Here is a 22,911-nt window from a genome sequence, read left to right as displayed (position 1 = left end):
ATATTATCTAAATGTTTACATACTCTACCATCTTTATCGATTATGTCTTTGCACCGAAGTATTTCATTAAATTATGAAGCCTCTGTATATCCCAAGTCAAAATAATTTGGATGCCTAGGAAAATAGACAAAGAAAGTCTTGTTTCTGAAAGAGACTCAAGGCCAGTCTAAATTCTGCCCCTTCTCTTTAAATTTTGTGTGATTATTATGTGTTCTTAGGAGTAGCTACTTTTGGAAATGAGGTTTTGGGTAAATTGGAACTACTATTCTCAACCAACAGAACTTGTTTACTTTTACTTCAGTAGGGATCATTTTTATCATTTTGTTGTTGTCATTATTTCAACATGACTAAGTTAAGAATACTTGGGAAGTAGAAGCCTGTCCATTTTATGCATCTTTAAAATACTGTATCACCTGACATAGGTTGCTGAAATTCTTTAAATAAATAAAAATGTTAGTGATGAATTATTCAGTATATATCATAGAAAATAATAACAAAAATTGTAAGGAAAATAATCATTTGCACATATCCAATTTATTCCTCCCAATGACCCTGAGGGAGCTCTACTTTCCAGGTGAACAAATAGAGATCTCAAAAGATTAAGTGGCTGGCTTGGTGATAAAAGTCTTATTATTACCTTGACTTTAGCTCAGTTACTCCTTGGAAGGAAAGTTATGACCAACCTAGATAGCATATTCAAAAGCAGAGATATTACTTTGCCAACAAAGGTCCATCTAGTCAAGGCTATGGTTTTTCCTGTGGTCATGTATGGATGTGAGAGTTGGACTGCGAAGAAGGCTGAGCGCCGAAGAATTGATGCTTTTGAACTGTGGTGTTGGAGAAGACTCCTGAGAGTCCCTTGGACTGCAAGGAGATCCAACCAGTCCATTCTGAAGGAGATCAGGCCTGGGATTTCTTTGGAAGGAATGATGCTAAAGCTGAAACTCCAGTACTTTGGCCACCTCATGCAAAGAGTTGACTCATTGGAAAAGACTCTGATGTTGGGAGGGATTGGGAGCAGGAGGAAGAGGGGACTACAAAGGATGAGATGGCTAGATGACATCACCGACTTGATGGACGTGAGTCTGAGTGAACTCCGGGAGTTGGTGATGGACAGGGAGGCCTGGTGTGCTGCGATTCATGGGGTTGCCAAGAGTCAGACATGACTGAGCGACTGAACTGAACTGAACTGAATCTTAGCTCATAACCACATGATCCTATTGGCCTGAAAGTGACTGACTGACAGATGTTTCTCCAATGAAGATGAATGGGTTTATTCAGGATCAGCAGAAAATTGCAATATAGCATCTGTGACTGTGGTCAGCAATGTGCAAGTTCTCACATGGGAAGGGAAGGAGAACACTTTCATAGAAAGGAAAAGAAATTTGGGAGGGCTGTAATAAAACAAAAAAGGTCCAAGGATTTTCATTGGCTGAGTTCTTTCCAGGAAAGAAGTGCCTTTATTCACCTATTGGGCTCTACTATTATTGCAGGATATAAGAGCTCTTCCTCTGGTCTCTCAACTGTATTTAACTGAGGATTCTATTTATTATTATTATTTTTTACATTTTCAGCCTTTGACTAAGATCTTTTTCTGAAAGCATAACTGATCAACAGTCAGGTTTTCTAGTTTCAGTGGCTTTTTTGCCCTTCAGTGTCAGGAGGGACCATTTCTGGATGTAGTGTCTCAGACTAGAAAGCTTAGGTCACATGTGAGTAACAAGGAGGGTCTGGAGGGAGAATTTTTTTTTTTTTATCTAAAGTCCATATGTTTTCAAGATCCTAGACATTGTAGATTATCTGAATCTTTATGTCAGCATCAAAGATACCTTTGGAAAGTTGTGTTTTTAGATAACAACTCTGGGAATTGTTATCACATTTATGACATGTTATCACATTTGTTATCACAAAACCTCATTCACAATTCTGGGAAATCTTTACTTTCAGGTCACCAGATGATGTGCACATCCAGTCAGGGTTCAGGAACTTCATTAGGTTTGTCACATGCATCCAAGAGTCTATTCCTTAAAGTATGGTGGCACAAGGGCTGGTTAACAGTACTTAGTATGGTCTTTCTGGTGAGGCTGAGGAGAATGCTTTTGGCAGTATCTTTTCCAGTAGACAAAATCTCTAAGTTACAAGTCTTTTTCTCCCAAAGGCACACTGTGAAATGACTGCTTTACCAAAATATGGTTATTTTTAATAGAAACGAGAAGTCCTTTGTAATACTAGAATATGTCTCCTTTGATCAGTTATGGATGAAATAAAAGCAGGAACCAAATACATAGGGCAGTCTAGGACTATCTTGAAGGGTGAGAGTTTATGAATTCCGAAAAGGGTGGATCTGACATTTAAAAGGACCAATTGCAATGCTTTTGGCCAAGGTATTTAGACAACCTTTACAAATTTTGTTAGTTGGTAGCAATAAATGTTATTAGTGTGTTCAGCTAAACATGAAGATTGAGGGTGGTAAGCATAGTGAAAGTGGTGAAAAACCAGCCAAACATTACAGGCTTATCAAAGCATCTGGCCTTCAAAATGGGTTCTCAGATTACTATGAAGTTTGAGAGGAATTTCTCCAGAGAGGGGTAATCTTTCCCTAAAAGAGAGCTTCCCTTGTGGCTCAGCTGGTAAAGAACCCACCTGCAATGTGGGAGACCTGAGTTTGATCCCTGGGTTGGGAAGGCCCCCTGGAGAAGGGAAAGTCTACCCACTCCAGTATTCTGGCCTGGAGAATTCCATGGATGTATAGTACATGGGGTGGCAAAGAGTTGGACATGACTGAGCAACTTGCACTTTCACTTCCCTAAAAGACTTGCCAATGCCCAAGATGTAAGGGATGCAGGTTCAATCCCTGAGTTAGGAAGATCCCCTAGAGAAGGGCATGACAATGCACTCCAGTATTCTTCCCTGGAGAATCTAATGGACAGAGAAGCCTAGCGGGTTACAGTCCATAGGGTCGCAAAGAGTCAGACACAACTGAAGCAATTTAGAACAAAGGACTTTAGCCACAGAAAATGCAGTAGCCTGTCTGTAGGGGAAGGCTTCAGTCCAGTGGAAAAAAATGCAGACTGTGATGGAAACATATTTATACCCATGAGATGGAGGAAGTTTATGAAATCCATCTACTAGACTTTGAATGGTCCATTAGGCACTTTAAAATATCTTGAAGCAGTACAAAGTCTTCCATGGGGTGTACTTTGGACAACTAGGACAATTGAGGTAGGCACTTTTTGCAGCTTTGTTAATGTTTCCCTAACAATATTTATTCATCATTTGTCAATAGACCATCGGTTCGGTGTATGTACTGTCATGAGAAGTGGGTTTTTTAGAGTTTCTGATAGGACTGAGTTATTTGATATAAACCATACCTTCCTCTTTTTCCCAAAAATTGTCAAATTTCCAATCTTGTTTTTTCTTTTACTGAATCTAATTTTGGGGCTTCTATAGCCAGTTTTTTCTAAAGTATCATTTGAGGAAATATCCCTGTGGATAATGGCAGAGGTTTGCCTGTTGTTGGTCCCTTTAAGGATAGCATTCCTTGCATAAATATCAGCAAGGTGATTTCCCGTAATTTCCAGAAAGTCAAGTTTAACATGCCCCAGAATCTTAATATTAGCTAAAATGGCAGGTAAAATTACTGCGTTCAATAATTTTTGAACATAGGTACTGTTTTTGATTTTATTTCCACTGGCAATAAGGAAGGAACGTTGCTTCCACTACATTCCAAAATCATTAGGTACTCTGAAAGCATATCTCTATCAGTATAAACACTGGCTGTTTTGTCCTTGACTAAAGTACAAGCCCATTTAAGAGTATGTAATTCAACCTACTGGGCCAAAGTGGCCATAGGTATAGCTGCTGCCTTAACAATATCAAAAGGAGTTATAATAACTTAATCAGCATGGTATTTGTCATTGTCACCTTTTAAATAAGAACCATCATTGAACCATGGGCAGTCAACATTATCCAATGGAGTTTCTTTCAGATCATTACATTACAGGGAGTCAGAAGGTTGTCTATCAACATTAACCAGTCATGAAGGACACTTTGGTGACAGAAGGGAGAAGAGTAGCCAGATTAAAGTTATTATCATGTAAAAGAGTTATGGGAAGGACAGATAGCAAAGGGACATTTTAGGATATGAGGGAGCTAGCTGAGAAATGTTGAGCGTGATGAGAATTTGGGAGGACTTCTACTTCATGACATACAAAGATAATTAAAGGACATTCCACAATAATTTTCTCAGTGGCTTTAACCAAAAGGGCAATGGCTGCAATGATTCTCAGGCAAGAGAGGTATCCATGTGCCACAGGGTCCAGTTGCTGGCTATAATACCCTATGGGCAGATCGTGGTCCCTGAGTTTTGGGGTGAGTACCCCAAAGTTATTCCCTTTCTTGTCACATACAAAAGAGTAAAAGGGAATCTGATAATTGAGATGCCCAAAGGCAGGTGGATTCATCAAGCTGTCCTTTAGAGCCTTGAAGGCTATGTCATCCAGTTTTTCCCACAAAATTGGGTGAGATTTTTATTGTTGAGAAAAACATAAGAAATTTGGTTTTAAAGAAACTTGGTTTTAAAACATAAGAAATGTGGAATGTAATTTCAACAACAAGCAACTGGCCTAAGAAAACCTTGCAGTTGCCCTTAGTTTGGGATTGTAGGTGTCCTAAGTTCCATGAAGTGTATCTAGATCTAGGTGGAGCCCTTGTTCTGGTACTGGTTGGCCAAAACATTGAACCAGGGTTTGGGCAAACTATAATAGTTTTTCTTTGGCAAACTTAAGTCCCTTTAAGTCTAAAAGCTTTATTAAGTGGATGCTGCCTTCCTGAGAAAGAGGCTTGAGAAGGAGGGCAAAGAAGCAAATCACAAATCACAGCAAAGTAAAACCCTTGGAGAACTTTATCATTCAGATCAGCCTTCAGGATTTGTAGAAAATAAGGATTCTTAGTACAATTCTGAGGCATTACTGTCCAGGTGATTTATTTTTTCTTCTCAACCAAAGGCAAAGAAGTATTGGCTATCTTCATCAGCTAGAATACTAAAGAATGCTCTGTGAAAAGTAGTTACAGTGAAGAACTTTATTCTGCTGGAAATGGATGATAGTAGCCTATGAGAGGAATAATGAGGTATTGAAGGATAACAGTGTTGTTTACTACTCTACCTTCGTAACTGTTTTTCTCACTGGTAAAATGCGGTGTTACAGTGGATAGTACAGGGATAATGAAGCCTTGAGCCTGTATTGTTCCGTTATCGGCTTTATGCCTTGAAGGATTACCTATAGGGTATTGATTAATTCTAGGAAGTTTTGAGGATTCTGTTTTAAATTTTGATGGGATATACTATGGATTTTGTAAACATCAGTTGGAGGTTTCGCCCTTAAAGAAAGTGGTAGCTGATTCCATAGGGACAAATGATCAATATTTTCAGAATCAGGTCTGGTACCATCAGAGATAGAACAAATAAAAGATGTCGAAGACTCATTTAATTTACCTGGTTGGTTCTTTGATGACACTGTCAATTTCTGGAATTGTTTTCCCCTTTTAGGAGAAAGAAATTCTGGCATACTTGTCTAAGAAGTTTCAGCCTAATAAATGGATAGGGGCTTACTTACTTACAGCCAAATAAATGAATAGGTGGCTCAGTGGTAAAGAATCCACCTGCAAAGGCAGGAGACATGAGTTTGATCCCTGTTGGTAAGATCTACTGGAGAAGGAAATGGCAACTCTCTCCAGTATTTCTTGCCTGGGAAATCTTATGGACAGGGGAGCCTGGCAGGCTATATTCCATGGGGTCACAAAGAGTTGGACATGACAGAGACTACAAAACAGTGAGAGGAACTAAGGAGAAAAGGGTGTGTATCCCTTAAACGGCTAAACAGAAGGGAATATTTTCAGAACTTCTTGAGGTTTATTAGAAATCCTCACTGTTTGAGCTGTTTTATTACTCCAAAGCAGGGCTGTTTTATGGTGGTGAGCTTGAGATCTGAGAGTATGGTATCAAAGAGGACTGAAAGATATTTATCCTCTTGGAAAAATATTTCTCCAAGGCAATAAAGAGGGAGGATTGGGAAGAGCCCCTCTAGTTCCAGAGAGACCCACCACTGAGAACTGGTGTATGTTGGAAAGCTGGTTAGAGGGTTTAAGGTATCTTCAGTGCTTACATTTGTAACAATCTATTTTCTAATGTCCTGGTTCTGTGCAATAATAACAAAACTAAGAGGATTTTGGTTTTGTTTAGGAGATTTCATTTGTTGGAGTCGACAATTATAATAATTTTGAGGTCTTCCTTTGAGGTGATTCATATAGAGTAAAAGGAAGCCATTTTGTCAGATTAACTAAATCTGAAGTGAACATAAGTTTCCCGTTTCATCCTATCAACTAAAAAAGATGCACAATGTGAGAGTTGCAAATTAAGTTTTATTTGGGACAAAATGAGGACTGCAGCCTGGAAGACAGAATCTCAGCTCTGAGATACTACTCCAAAGAGGCACTGGGGGAGGTCAATATATAACATTTTGGTGAAGGGGGAGTTCAATGCAATCAAGCACATATTTTGCTAAATATTTTCTGCTAGTCATGAGGAACTGATGTCACCTGGAAGGTGTCATATCTAGATATGAGAAAATGCAAGGATTGGGATCATGAAATCAGTTTAACTGAAAATATCTAATTCTATAGAACCTGTTCCACCAGTTTCCCTGAAGCACAGAATTCCTCACTCTCCACCCTGAACTCCCTTTAGGGCTGGAACAGATCAATAACTGCAGCAGTACAGGGTTCAGATTTCACAGAGGCTGATGGGGAATTTCCTTGGCAAGCACCAATTTGTAGTTGACATTTGTGATACTTTTTACTAGAAGGAAGAGATCTCATTTCAATCCATAATTAATATAGAATTAAAAGCTAGTGAAGTTAATCAACATTTGAAGGAAGATCAGAATTTTCTTTAAAAACAGTCTGAAGTCAGTTGTGATTTTTATGAACAGATTGATCAGAATCTGTGTGCAAGCCTGAATTTTGTTCCAATCCACAGGCTTTGGAAAAGCCCTAGGAATTACTTGGTGAAGTTGCTTAGCAATTTTCGAACCTGATCACATAATAAGATAGCAGATTGTTCTGATTGTAATCCTAAGCATGTTCAAGACTTTCTCAATCAGCAGTTTTCACCCAATGCTGGGCCTGCCCTTCACTGATGAGCAGATGAACTAGCTGATATAAGTTAGAGAAACCAGGTTTATAAGTTTGAATGGCTATATTAAATTCCTCAGCAAAAGTGTGAGGATGTTTGTTTACTTTGGGAAAGTCTTTGACTATGCCTCACAGCTCAGCTTTAGTCCAGGGAATATAAGATATTAAAGATTTAGCCTCTGGATCCTCAAAGGGCTTATTTGAAAGAAGTATGTTCTGACAAGTTCAGAAGAAAAGAGAATGGGAAGAGTTTCAGAGATAAAGGGAAATTTGTCCAGAGAATGTATATAGGGGGATTGAGAGTATAGTGGAGGCATAGAAAGGAAGGAGGAAGATAGCACCAAAGGTCGAGCTTGAGACAAAGCCAAGGAAGAAGGACCTTAGGGCTTTGAGAGTTGCTTTATCTTTCTTTAATCATTTGTTTTCCTGGGTAAATTTTAAGATCTTATTTTTCAGACAGGCAACTTTAGACTCTTGATAATGTTGGGAAACCTCAAAATGCCAATTGAAATAAGCATTCCAGTCAATTCTGGAAAATTTTAAGCAATTGTAGCCCAATTGGGTTTTAAGGAAATTAAATTTTGTTATTTCAGGAGTTACCCATAATGGTCAATCATATTTTAACGTGCCTTAGGTCAGGTTGGTCCATTTATTTAGAAATGCCTGTGAGGAATCCTGGTAGCTCAGCTAATAGAGAACCTGCCTGCAATGCAAGAGACCACGGTTTGATTCCTGGGTCAGGAAGATCCACTGGAGAAGGGATAGGCTACGCACTCTAGTATTCTTGCTTGGAGATTTTCATGGACAGAGGAGCCTGGCAGGCTACAATCCAAAGGGTCGCAAGGAGTCAGACATGACTGAGCGACTTTCATATCACATGAGGAAGGACCATGGATTTTAAACATCAAATTGGCCTGAGTCCCTGTAAGAATTGGGGGAGGTAGGGGCTCAAAATACTTAGATAAGTGGGTTGGGTTCTGATTTCCTTGAGGTTTTTCCTCTAGAGAAAAGAACCTGTTTTAAACAGCTTAAACAGCTTGCAGCACAAATGGTTCAATTCAGACAGCTTGCAAGACAATCCCAGCCAATTCAAAGGAAACAGCTTAAAGGATCCAGGCTAAAGGCTTTTTCAGACAGTTTCCAGAGAATAGTCTTTTCAAAAGAATAGGCCAAAGGCTGAAAATCCTGGCACTGTTGCAGAGAACCCCTGTTTTCAAAGGAATGGGTCAAAGATTAGCCAGCTTCAGAAGAAGCAGCCCCTGTTCTGAAGGGAATAGGCCAGTTTCAGTGCAACAGTCTGATATTGAAATCAGATCCAAGTGCCAAACAGGTACTCACATACAAAACAAAGTCTTAACCAGAAAGATGAAAACTTTGAGCAGATTCTGAATAAAGCCTGGAGAGTTTCACATGAGAAAAGAGTGTGAGTTTGGATCCAAGAGAAACACTTGCCTTTAAACTCCAGGGTCAGCAGGAAAAGCAGTGAGTGACAAAAAAGCTCCATTGTGGGTACTGTACCTGTATGTTCACCAGTCCTGGAGTCATCAGGTCTCTTCTCTGGGCCTAGCAAGGACCACCAAAATGTTGACCTAAAACAGGTTGAGTGTGAGACATTTATCCAGCAAAGATGTTTATTTGAGATCAGTAACAAATTGCAATTTGGATTCTGCAGCCATGGTAAGCCATGTGCAGTTTCCCTCATTGCAAGGAAAAGAGATGCTTTTATAGAGAGAAAAGGAAGTTGAGAGGGCTAAAGTAAACAAAGGGTCCGTGGCTTTTCCTTGGCTGAGTTCTCCCTAGGAAAGAAAAGTCTTCTTCCTGTTAGGCTTTCCTATAGCTGCAAGGTGTGAAACATCTCCCTTTTGATCTTCCAACTCTAGTTATTTGAAGTTTCTATTTATTTGTATTTTTATAATTCCTACCAAATCAGCCCATTAGGTAAGGGGCAACTCACCTGTGCTTGCTTCAGTTTTATAATGATGCAGGATAATTGTTGTTATAAATATAAATTAATAGCTGGCTATGTTTCCCAGGTAAGAATTCTGAAGTGGATTGCCATTTCCTTTTCTGGGGGATCTTCCTGACCCAAGGATTGAATTCTGTATCTCCTGCATTGGCTGATGGATTCTTTACCGCTGAGCTACCAGAGTGGCCATAGCTACATGAGAGAACAATAAATTTGCTACATTAAAACTTTGGTCTAATACATATGCCATGTTTTGTTTATACATGGACTAGCTGATAGATATTTGAGTTCTTTCTATTGTTATATTGAAGAATGCTGCTATGAACATTTGTGTACAAATCTTGCGTGGACATATATTTTTATTTCACTTGAGAAACCCATAGGAGTAGAATTGCTGGGTTGTATAGTAGGTGTACATTTACATTTTTTAAAACACTGACAAACTGTTTTCCAGGAGAGCCCTAGTTTGCACTTCCACTAGCAATGTATGCAAGTCCCACTTGTACCATATCTTTACAAACACTTGGCATTTCAGTCTTTTTAAGAAATTCTAATATATGTATAGAAGCATCTTACTGTGGTTTTAATTTGTATTTCCCTATTGTTCAATCATGGAGAAGGCAATGGCACCCCAGTCAGTATTCTTGCCTGGAAAATCCCATAGACGGAGGAGCCTGGTAGGCTGCAGTCCATGGGGTCACTAAGAGTTGGACACGACTGAGCGAATTCACTTTCACTTTTCACTTTCATGCATTGGAGAAGGAAATGGCAGCCCACTCCAGTGTTCTTGCCTGGAGAATCCCAGGGACAGGGGAGCCTGGTGGGCTGCCATCTATGGAGTTGCACAGAGTCGGACATGACTGAAGAGACTTAGCAGTGATCAATCATATTGGCCATTATTTGTTAACTACTTATACAGATCTTTTTTCTGTTCCTTAAAATTGAATTATTTCATTATTGAGTTGTAAAAGTTCTTAATTAGATGTGGACAGAAGTCTTTTGTCAGATATATGCTTTGCAACTTTTTTTTCCCCCAAGCTGTATATTGCCTTTTCATTTTCTTGATTATTTCAACAAGCAAAAGATTTTAATTTTCTGAAGTCTATTTATCACTTTTTAAATTTGTGGTTCATGCTTTTTGTGTGTTGTCCCAAGGTCACAAAGGTTTTTCTCCTCTGCTCTGTTTTATACAATATATGTGTTTTGCTCTTACATTTAGGCCTGTGATCTATCTTGAATTAATATTGGTATATGGTGTTAAGGTCAAAGTTCAGTTCTTTTCCATGTGGATATATAGTTATTCTAAAAACAAAGCAAAACAAAAACTTTGGTCTAGGAAAATATTTACTAAAATCTTTATTTTACAATAGTATTGGGAGATTCTGATTATTATATCTCATAATATTAGATATTAATGCATAATATTGCTGATTATAGTCACGTTTTCCATTATTATTTTGTTAAAACATATATTGGACTTCTCTAGTGACTCAGATGGCAGGGAATCTTCCTGCAATGTGGGAGACCCAGGTTTGATCCCTGCATCTGGAAGATTCCTTGGAGAAGAGAATGGCTACCCACTCCAGTATTCTTACCTGTAGAATTCCGTGGACAGAGTAGCCTGGCAGGCTAAATATACCCAACATTTATCTTTTCTTATTCTTGTAGATGCTTACCTATAAAATATAGCCTATAATTTAGTCATCAGTTTTTGAGTAATAGTGTTTTCTGGGCATTGTATGAATTATTAATTGATAAATTGAATTTGAGTGCAGAGTGCCTCATTAAATTCTTTTGTGTCTGTTATTTCTAAACTGAAATCTATGTCCTGAATTTTTTTTTAAATTTTCTTGTGGTTTTGGTTTTCAAAATTTTGGATATTATTCTTCAAAGATTTTATTAAAATGCCGTTCTTTTTTTGTTGTTGTTGTTATTAACCTGTTACCAGAATGAAATAAATAATCTAAAGAAATGTCAAAGATGAAGGGAAGTCTAAACATGTAGAGTAGAATGTGAAATCTTTTTTATGTGCTATAGAGAAAATCCCTTCAAAAATCCCATTGTTAAGATACTAATTAAAATTACAACGGACTACCACATTATAATATTGCTCTTTCTTTTTTTCCTAATGTTCATGACACTTTCAGGTATTCCATGGGCAAGAAACATTTTCTCTAATTATTAAAGTTTCTAAAACAAATTTGGAAATACTGAAGAACATTGCAGCAATTAAACAACTAAAGTAAAATATATATTCTCTCTAGCATCATTATAATGCCTGAAGAAAGAAAAAAATATTGAAAAAAATATTATCAAGTGAAATCATAATTTCTCTCTTGTCTCTCTCTTCTCTCCCCACCCACCTCTCTCCCTCATTTCAATATTTAAGAGATTCATTCTCCTGCTGGTTGTAATGCAAATGAATTTCAGTGTCATCCTGATGGAAATTGCATCCCTGATGTGTGGCACTGTGATGGGGAAAAAGATTGTGAAGATGGTAGTGATGAAAAAGGCTGCAATGGTACCTTACGATTGTGTGACCACAAAACCAAGTTTTCCTGTCGGAGTACAGGTAAGCAGAACACTGGGTTCTACTTACACCTTGGGCTTGCTTCCTTAATGCAGGTTTCTTTTGGGCCCTTCTCAATACATACCTTACCTTTATAAAAGTACCCTTGTGTTTCTACTACATTTGCTGGCATTCTGTACATGACAGTAATAATAGCTAACATTCACTGAGAATTGTCTGTGGACTTGGTGCAGTTCTAAGAATGTTCTCTGTGTGAACTCATTTCAACATTCTAAATCACAATGAGAAAACTGAGCCCCAGAGAAGTTTTTAACTTGTTCAAGTCAAAAAGTCAAAAGAAGTTTTAACTGTCTGGCTCACAAAGCCAGCATGGAAGAATTGGGATTTGAAACCAGGAAATCTGGGCTTCCCTGGTGGCTCAGACAGTAAAGAATCTGCCTGAAATGTAGGAGATGGGTTTGATCCCTGGGTTAGGAAGATCCCTTGGAGAAGGGAATGGCAACCCACTCCAGTATTCTTGCCTGGAGAATTCCATGACAGAAGGGCCTGGTGGGTTACAATCCATGGGGTCACAAAGAGTCTGACACAATAACACTAATCTGAATTCAGTTTCTGGAATTTCTCAGTCCAGAAAGAGACATGTGTGCAGAACCCATGGGCATCATTCTCCTTTTCATAGATGAAACTTCACCATGAAATTGAAAGAAGATGACTTTCAAAAAGGCAGAGTAATATGCATTTATTTTCAACTAGTTTTCTAAATTTTACGGTGCTGTTCCTAGCCTCTGTTAAAATGAAAGTGTGACTCCTTACAGTAAACCAGGCTGAGCTCTATGTGTTATATTTTTAAGAGTCAGGTGACTCCTCTCAATTATTATACAAAGATTCTTAGTTTGGGGCTCTTGGCTAATGGAATGTGGTTTTGAGTTTAGAAATTATACTTTTGAAACATTTTATATTAATTAAAAATTAATGAATAACATTAAATTAGTGAACTCTGCATTCAAATGGGTGTATCTTTTTTTTTTCTCCTTGCTTTTAGCTTCTCTTCTTTTCTCAGTTATTTGTAAGACCTCCTCCGACAACCATTTTGCCTTTTTGCATTTCTTTTTCTTGGGGATGGTTTTGATCACTGCCTCTTGTACAATGTCACAAACCTCCATCCATTGTTCTTCAGGCACTCTGTCTACCAAGTCTAATCCCTTGAATCTATTTGTCACTTCCACTGTATAACTGTAAGGGATTTGATTTAGGTCATACCTGAAAGGTCTAGTGGATTTCCCTACTTTCTTCAATTTAAGTATGAATCTGGCTGAGCACTGAAGAATTGATGCTTTTGAACTGTGGTATTGCAGAAGACTCTTAAGAGTACCTTGGACTGCAAGGAGATCCAACCAGTCCATCCTAAAGAAAATCAGTCCTGAATATTCATTGGAAGGACTGATGCTGAAGCTGAAACTCCAATACTCTGGCCACCTAATGCAAAGAACTGACTCAGTGGAAAAAACCCTCATGCTGGGAAAGATTGGAGATGGGAGGAGAAGGGGATGACAGGAGATGAGATGGTTGGATGGCATCACTGACTCAATGGACATGAGTTTGAGTAAGCTCTTGGGAGTTGGTGATGGACAGGGAGGCCTGGCGTGCTGCAGTCCATTGGGGTCTCAAAGAGTCAGACATGACTGAACAACTGAACTGAACTGAAATGAGTGAATGATTGATTAACTTAATAAGCAAGTTTTAATTTAACAGGCTAATTCTGATTCCAAAGAGCCAATTATTTGACTCAGGTTAACATTATTCTAAGTGTTTATATTGAGTATACTTTCTCATGTTGCTTCTGTCATTTGCTTGATTGAGTTAATGCTGAAATATATCAGATAACAGTATTTATTGGGTATATGACTAAGAAACTGTCAAGGCTATAGGAAAGCATAATATAAATTTACTTGGAAAATCCTGAATTAAAACTAACTGAATACACTATCAAGATTTAGGAGTGAAAAACATAAAAGCAGCCTGAAATTTCCTCATAAGGAAATTATAAATGCCTTCATAATAAAGAAATAAATTATAAATGCCTTCATAATAAATAATTTCTAAAAGGTGTATGTTAGTAAAAACTGGTTTGAACTATGACAAAAAATATGGAGAGAAAATGTAATAAAGAACACCATTAAGTAAATTTAATAGGGAATTCCAATTGATTCTGATTTATCTTATATGCATTTTGATATTTTGCAATGAGCTCTTATGAAATAGCTTTTTCTGAATATGATTCAGTTTAAGAATAAATCTGCATTATGATGAGGATGGCTAATGTAGGGAGGAAACAATCTTTTCCTCTATCCACAGAGGGAGGAGAAGACAAAGGAAAAGTAATTTGAGTTTATTGGTATGGCAAATTGTGGAAAGGTAAATATATAGGAAAATTAATGGAAGATAAAGGCTAGTTAATAACGTTTGTGCATCACATCTTCTTTATCCCTTTTTTGTACCACATCTTCTTTATCCCTTCCTCTGTGGATGGACATTTAAGTTGCTTCCATGTCCTGGCTGTTGTAAATAGTGTTGCAATGAACATTGGAGTGGATCTGTGTTCCTAAACTATGGTTTTCTCTGGATATATGCTGGGAGTGGGATTGCTGGATCATATGGTAGCTCTCTTTTTAGTATTTTTAAGGAACTTCCAAATTGTTCTCCATAGTGGCTGTGCCAAGTTACGTTCACACCAACAGTGTAGGAAGGTTTCCTTTTCTCTGCATTCTCTCCAGCAATTATTGTTTGTAAATTTGTTGAAGATATCTATTCTGACTGGCTTGAGGTGATCAATACCTCACTGTTGTTTTGATTTGCATTTATCTAATAGTGATTTTGAGGAGCTTTTCATGTGTTTGTTGGTCATCTGTATGTCTTTGGAGAAATGTCTAGGTCTTCCACTCAGTTTTTCAATGGATTGCTTGTTTTTTTTTGTTTGTATATATATATATATATATTTCCCCCCCCCCCCAATTATCAGGTTGTCTTTTTGCTTTATTCCTGATTTTCTTTGCTATTCAAATTTTTTTAAGATTAATTAGGTCCCATTTGTTTAGTTTTTATTTCCAGTACTCTAGGCATGTGTGCATGCTCAGTTGCTAAGTTATGTCTGACTATTTGTGGCCTTACAGTCTGTAACCTGCCAGGCTTCTCTGTCCATGGGATTTTATAGGCAAGAATTCTGGAGTGGGTTACCATTTCCTCCTCCGGGACATCTTCCCAACCCAGGTATCAGACCTAGATCTTCTGCATTTACAGGCTGATTGTTTACTGTCTGAGCTACCATGCATATGTATAACTGATTCACTTTGCTGTATAGTAGAAACTAACACAGCATCATAAAGAACTTTATTTCAGTATTTTTAAAAAATAACACTGAAACATGTTTTTTGTAAATAATATTAAAACATGTGTAGATTCATATTGATATTGACTTTTCATCATCCTCATGGCCCTAAAACTTTCCTGAAAAAGGGTTTTGTGTCAGTTCCCCTTTCTCAAAAGTTTATACGGGAAATGTGGTATAACATGGTGACAGTAGTTGTTAACACTGAATTGTATAACTGAAATTTACTAAGGGAGTGGAGCTTAAGTGTTCTCACAATAAATGAATGAAGAAGAAAAGAAGGAAGGAAGGGGAAATGTGAAAGATAGTAATTAAACCATTGATCTGCTTCTAATTTGATCTCTGACTTAAATTTAATAAAGTGAAATTGTCAAACTACTTGAGGCATAATATCGGCAAATATATTATGAATATTTTTGAACATTGCAGATATTAAAGTGAACCAAAAATATAGGTGAATATAAGCATTGGATTAAGAATATGTGCACATCTATAGTCTTTTTTGATATTTTTAAATTTAATTAAATTCTCAACTTTATGAACTAAATAAAAAACCTTTACTCAAGATGTTGAGTTTAGAGTTCATGTTTATTTTTTTAAAAAACTTCTAAATGTTAGCTTGAGCATTTAAAGTTTTCAGGACAATTAATTTATATTTGGCAGTTACGATAGCTCTTCGTTTATATATAAATTGTCTCTTGAGAAATTTGTACGCAGGTCAGGAAGCAACAGTTAAAACTGGACATGGAACAACAGACTGGTTCCAAGTAGGAAAAAGAGTACGTCAAGGCTGTATATTGTCACCCTGTTTAGTTAACTTCTACGCAGAGTACATCATGATTTCTGGCTGGAGGAAGCACAAGCTGGAATCAAGATTGCCGGGAGAAATATCAGTAACCTCAGATATGCAGATGACACCACCCTTATGGCAGAAAGTGAAGAGGAACTAAAAAGCCTCTTGATGAAAGTGAAAGTGGAGAGTGAAAAAGTTGGCTTAAAGCTCAACATTCAGAAAACAAAGATCATGGCATCTGGTCCCATCACTTCATGGCAAATAGAAGGGGAAACAGTGGAAACAGTGTCAGACTTTATTTTTGGGGGCTCCAAAATCACTACAGATGGTGACTGCAGCCATGAAATTAAAAGACACTCCTTGGAAGGAAAGTTATGACCAACCTAGATAGCATATTCAAAAGCAGAGACATTACTTTGCCAACAAAGTCCGTCTAGTCAAGGCTATGGTTTTTCCAGTAGTCATGTATGGACGTGAGAATTGGACTGTGAAGAAGGCTGAGTGCTGAAGAATTGATGGTTTTGAACTGTGGTGTTGGAGAAGACTCTTAAGAGTCCCTTGGACTGCAAGGAGATCCAACCAGTCCATTCTGAAGGAGATCAGCCCTGGGATTTCTTTGGAAGGAATGATGCTAAAGCTGAAACTCCAGTACTTTGGCCACCTCATGCGAAGAGTTGACTCATTGGAAAAGACTCTGATGCTGGGAGGGATTGGGGGCAGGAGGAGAAAGGGACGACAGAGAATGAGATGGCTGGATGGCATCACTGACTCGATGGACGTGAGTCTGAGTGAAGTCCGGGAGTTAGTGATGGACAGGGAGGCCTTGTGTGCTGCAATTCATGGGGTCGCAAAGAGTCGGACACAACTCTTTCAGCGACTGAACTGAACTGAATATAAAAATGTAGGCATATCAATGTTTCTTTATTTTAATAAAGAAAAGAATGAGAGCTAAATTACACTAAAATACAATACAACTGCTTTCATTCCAGAGTTTCTAATCTCAAAGGATCTATCTTTGACTAAGAACTCTCCCACATTTGGTCTTTCAAATTTCAGACCAACAGCTTGCAGTAAGAGTTGACCCTTGAACAACAGAGGTTTGAACCACATCCCTTTATAGGCTATTAAAAAATAATAAATGTGTTGGAAACTTTTTTGGAGATGCAACAATTTGGAAAAAAACTCATAGGGAAACCATATAGCCTAGAAATATTGAAAAAATTAAGAGACAAATATATTATGAATGCATAAAATATATGTAGGTACTAGCCTATTTTACAATTACTACCATAAAATCTACCCAAATCTATTATAAAAAGTTAAAATTTATCAAAACTTACACAAACACTTAACAGACCAGACATGGTGCAATTTGAAGTCAACAGAGGTATTAGCAAACATAAAGATGCAGTATTAAATCATAACTGTAAAAAATAACTGTAGTACATACCATAATAATTTCATAGGTATGCCCTGTTACTATTTCAGTGAGTTCAAGTGTTGCTAGTATCAGCTTCAAACACCATGTGACACTGATCATCTCCTCATCACCAGTCTGTCTCTCCAATAAATTGCATATTACAAGAAAAAGTGCTCTCTTGCAGTTCTTGCATATTTTTCATTGTGTTTAGTTCAGTGCCATAAACCTTGAATAGCACCATGGAACCTATACAAAGTGGGCTGGTGATGCTGGAAGTGCTCCCAAGAAGCAAGAGAAAAGTTATGGCAGTACAAGAAGTTGAGTTGCTTGCTATGTACTGGAGATTAAAGTCTGCAGCTGCAGTTTCCCATCATTATAAGGTAATGAATCTACCACAAGCACAACTGTTAAAAAAAAAAAAAAAAAAGAGGGAAGAAGGAAAAGGAAATTTGTGAAGCCATTACTACAGCTATGCCAGCAGGTGTAAAAACCTTGCACTTTTTTTGAATTATCTTTTTATCTTGTATTGAAAATGCAGCTTTCATGTGACTGCAGCATTGCTATAAGAAAGTCATACCTAAAGATTCCAACATGATTCAAAAGAAAGCAAAATCATTGTATGACAGCATAAGGCAAAAGGAAAGTGGAGGATCTAAGGCTGGAGAATTTTCTGCAAGCAAATTATGGTTTGATAATTTTAGAAAGAGGTTTGGCTTAAAAAATGTCAAGATAACAGGAGAAGCAAGCAGGTTCTGCTCACCAAGAGGCAGCAGATGAGTTCCAGATGCCATTAAGGAAATAACTGAGGAGAAAGGATACCTGCCTGAACAGGTTTTTAGTGTAGACAAAATGCCCTACTCTGGGGAAAAAAAAAAATGCTGCACTGGACATTTATTAGTAAGCAAGAGAAGTACCAGGATTTAAATCAAGAAAGGATAGGCTAACTTTTCTGGTGTGTGCAAATACAGTTGGACTTATGATCAGGAATGCCCTTGTCTATAAAGCTGCTAACCCCTGAACCTTGAAGAGAAAGATTCAATTTTGTCAATCTTCTGGTTATACAAGAAAGCTTGGACAAAAAGATCTCTTTTGTGGGACTGATTTCATCAATGCTTTGTTCTTGACATGAGGAAGTTCCTTGCCTGTAAAGGACTGACTTTTAAAGTTCATGTGATGTTAGATAATGTCCCTTGGCCACCCAAAACCGCAAGAGTTCCACACTGAATGTTTCAAAGAGTTTTTTTTTTTTTTTTTTTCCCCCAAACGTTATGTCTGTAATTGAGCATCTAGATCAAGGAGTCATAAGAACCTTGAAGGCTCCTTGTATGTGGTAATCTATGAGAATAGTTGTCAATGGTATGGAAGAAAACCTCAGTAGAGAGAACATCATTAAATTCTAGAAGGATTACACTATTGAAGATATTATTATTATAGGAAAAAAAAACTGTGAAAGCCATCAAACCTGAAACAATAAATTCTTGTGGAAGAAACTGTCTCCAAATGTTGTACATGTCTTCACATGATTTATAAGAGAACAGGAAATTATGAAAGAAACTGCAGATATGGCAGAAAAAGTGGGATGTAGGAAAGTGAAGGCTTTTAGGATATAGATCTTGGAGAAATTCAAGAATTAACAGACATCACACCAGAGGAATTAACAAAGCACTACTTGGTAGAGATGAATGCTTCTGTACTAGTTCCTAAAGTTCAGTAAGAAGATTTAGAAGAAATGCCAGGAAACAAAATAACATTAGACAGTTTGACACAAGGGTTATAATTATTAAAGATGCTTTTGACTTCTTTTATGGCATATACATACAAGAAGTATGCCTACGATACAGGCACTAAAACTAAACAAACAGTAGAAGAACTGGTACCATACAGAACATTTTTAGAGAAATGAAAGACCATAAAAGTCAGAGAGAAATGACAGTGTATTTCCATAAAGTTATACAAACTGTGCCTGACTCACTTGCCTCCCCTTCCACCTCCTCTACTTCTGCTACACCAGAGACAGCAAGACCAACCCCTTCTTTTCCTCCTCGTCCTTAGTCTACTCAACATGAAGATTACAAAGATGAAGACTTTAGTGATGGTCTATTTCCACCTGAGTTCAGTTCAGTAATTCAGTTGTGTCCGACTCTTTGTGACACCATGGACTGCAGCACACCAGGCCTCCCTGTCTGTCACCAACTCCCAGAGTTTATTCAAACTCGTCTATTGAATTGGTGATGCCATCCAACCATCTCATCCGCTGTCATCCCCTTCTCCATCTGCCTTCAATCTTTCCAGTATGAGGGTCTTTTCAAATGAGACAGATCTTCGCATCAGGTGGCCAAAGTACTGAGGTTTCACTTCAACATCAGTCCTTCCAGTGAACATTCAGGACTGATTTCCTTTAGGATGGACTGGTTGGATCTCCTTGAAGTCCAAAGGACTCTCAAAAGTCTTCTCCAACACAGTTCAAAGCATCAATTCTTTGGTGCTCAGCTTTCTTTGTAGTTCAACTCTCACATCCATACATAACTACTGGAAAAACCATAGCCTTGATGAGACAGACCTTTGTTGGCAAAGTAATGTCTCTGCTTTTTAATAGGCTGCCTAGGTTGGTTATAACTTTTCTTCCAGGGAGTAAGTGTATTTTTGTTTCATGGTTACAGTCACCATCTGCAGTGATTTTGAAGCCCCCTAAAATAAAGTCTGTTACGGTTTCCACTGTTTCTCCATCTATTTGCCATGAAGTGATGGGATCAGATGCCATGAACTTAGTTTTCTGAATGTTGGGCTTTAAGCCAACCTTTTCACTCTCCTCTTTCACTTTCATCAAGAGGCTCTTTAGTTCTTCACTTTCTGCCATAAGGGTGGTGTCATCTGCATATCTGAGATTGTTGATATTTCTCCCAGCAATCTTGATTCCAGCTTGTGCTTCATCCAGCCCAGTGTTTCACATAATATACTCTACATATAAGTTAAATAAGCACAGTGACAATATTCAGCCTTGACATACTCTTTTTCCTATTTGGAACCAGTCTGTTGTTCCATGTCCAGTTCTAACTGCTGCTTCCTGACTTGCATTCAGATTTCTCAAGAGGCAGGTCGGGTGGTCTGGTATTCCCATCTCCTTCAGAATTTCCCACAATTTATTGTGATCCACACAGTCAAAGGCTTTGGCATAGTCAATAAAGCAGAAATAGATATTTTTTCTGGAACTCACTTGCTTTTTTGATGATCCAGCAGATGTTGGCAATTTGATCTTGGGTCCCTCTGCCTTTTCTGAAACCAGCTTGAACATTCATTTTGAGCCATATTGAACATTCAACATGATATTGGAGACCAGTGGAGAAATAACTACAGAAAGAATGAAGAGACAGAGCCAAAGCAATAACAACACCCAGTTGTGGATGTGACTGATGATAGAAGCAAGGTCCAATGCTGTAAGGAGCAATATTACGTAGGAACCTGCAATGTTAGGTCCATGAATCAAGGCAAATTGGAACTCATCAAACAGGAGATGGCAAGAGTGAACTTCAACATTTTAGGAATCAGCAAACTAAAATGGACTGAAATGGGTGATTTTAACTCAGATGACCACTATATCTACTACTGTGGGCAAGAATCCCTTAGAAGAAATGGAGTAGCCATCATAGTCAACAAAAACTTCTGAAATCCAATACTTGGATGCAATCTCAAAAATGACAGAATGATCTCTGTTCGTTTCCAAGGCAAACCATTCAATATCATGGTAATTCAAGACTATGCCCTGACCTGTAATGCTGAAGAAGCTGAAGTTGAACGGTTCTATGAAGACCTACAAGACCTTCTAGAATTAACACACAAAAAAAGATGTCCTTTATATTATACGGGACTGGATGCAAAAGTAGGAAGTCAAGAAACACCTATAGTAACAGGCAAATTTGGCCTTGGAGTACAGAATGAAGCAGGGCAAAGGCTAATAGAGTTGTGCCAAGAGAATACTCTGGTCATAACAAACACCATCTTCCAATAACACAAGACTCTACAAATAGACATCACCAGATGGTTGACACCAAAATCAGATGGATTATATTCTTTGCAGCCAAAGATGGAGAAGCTCTATACAGTAAGAAAAAACAAGACCAGGAGCTGACTGTGGCTCAGATCATGAACTCCTTATTGCCAAATTCAGACTTAAATTGAAGAAAATAGGGATAACTACTAGACCATTCAGGTATGACCTAAATTAAATCCCTAACAATTATACAGTTGAAGTGAGAAATAGATTTAAGGGACTAGATCTGATAGAGTGCCTGATGAACTATGGACAGAGGTTTGTGACATTGTACAGGAGACAGGGATCAAGACCATCCCCAAGAAAAAGAAATGCAAAAGAGCAAAATGGCTGTCTGAGGAGGCCTTACAAATAGCTGTGAAAAGAGGAGAAGCCAAAAGCAAAGGAGAAAAGGAAGGATATACCCATTTGAATGCAGAGTTCCAAAGAATAGCAAGGAGAGATAAGAAAGACTTCCTCAGTGATCAGTGCAAAGAAATAGAGGAAAATGATAGAATGGGAAAGGCCAGAGATCTCTTCAAGAAAATTAAAGATACCAAGGGATCATTTCATGCAAAGATGGGCTCAATAAATGAAAGAAATTGTATGGAGCTAACAGAAGTGAAAGTCATTAAGAAGAGGTATCAAGAATACACAGAACTGTACAAAAAAGATCTTCATGACCCACATAATCATGATGGTGTGATCACTCACATAGAACTTGACATCCTGGAATGTGAAGTCAAGTGGGCCTTAGAAAGCATCACTATGAACAAAGCTAGTGGAGGTGATGGAATTCCAGTTGAGCTATTTCAAATCCTCAAAGTTGATGCTGTGAAAGTGCTGCACTCAATATGCCAGCGAATTTGGAAAACTCAGCAGTGGCCACAGGACTGGAAAAGGTATTCCAGTTCCTAAGAAAGGCCATACCAAAAAAAAATGCTCAAACTACCACACAATTGCACTCATCTCACATGGTAGTAAAGTAATTTCCACCTAATAAATAGTAAATAATCATCATACCCTACTTTTAATGAACTTACCTGTTATGTATGTGTGTCTTTATGTAAAAAAAACAAACAATCTAATAACTGTTCAATATGAACTGAATGGGAAGTTTTTGTATCATTATCATTGCCATCACCTAAGTTTTCATCATGTAGAACATCATGTGCAAGGCTTATATTGAAGTGAATAGCCTATCCTAAGTGAAGTGAAAGTTGCTCAGTCGTGTCTGACTCTTTGTGAGCCTGTGGACTATACGGTCCATGGAATTGTCCAGTCCAGAATACCAGAGTGGGTATCCTTACCCTTCTTCAGGGGATCTTCCCAACCTTGGGATCGAACCCAGGTCTCCCACATTGCAGGCAGATTCTTTACCAGCTGAGACATAAGGGAAGCCTAAGAATACTGGAATGGGTAGCCTATCCCTTCTCCAGTGGATCTTCCCAACCCAGGAGTCGAATCCGGGTCTCTTGCATTGCAGGCAGATTCTTTACCAACTGAGTTATCAGGGAAGCCTGGCTAGCCTATCCTAACACAGACATAAAGTGAGTGCAATATAAAATTAATGATGTGTTAGTTTTCCTAGTGTTCTAT

General features: G+C 38.0%; 1 protein-coding gene across 1 annotated transcript in view; it reads left to right on the top strand.

Annotated features, from left to right (window-relative positions):
- The window catches only part of LRP1B (LDL receptor related protein 1B), a 2,178,569-nt gene that overhangs the window by 1,359,266 nt on the left and 796,392 nt on the right, over window positions 1–22,911 (top strand). Inside the window, exon 21 of the mRNA XM_086368415.1 lies at window positions 11,547–11,729. Within this exon, the coding sequence (XP_086224541.1) occupies window positions 11,547–11,729 (183 nt within the window). The remainder of the gene's footprint in view (window positions 1–11,546; window positions 11,730–22,911) is intronic.

This window comes from Bos grunniens, chromosome 2 (assembly GCF_055505025.1).
Source record: "Bos grunniens cultivar Pamir isolate PY7600 chromosome 2, Bosgru_T2T1.0, whole genome shotgun sequence".
Classification (NCBI taxonomy): Eukaryota; Metazoa; Chordata; class Mammalia; order Artiodactyla; family Bovidae; genus Bos; species Bos grunniens.
The sequence above is the reverse complement of the archived record's forward strand: the minus strand, read 5'-3'. Positions and strand labels throughout refer to the sequence as shown.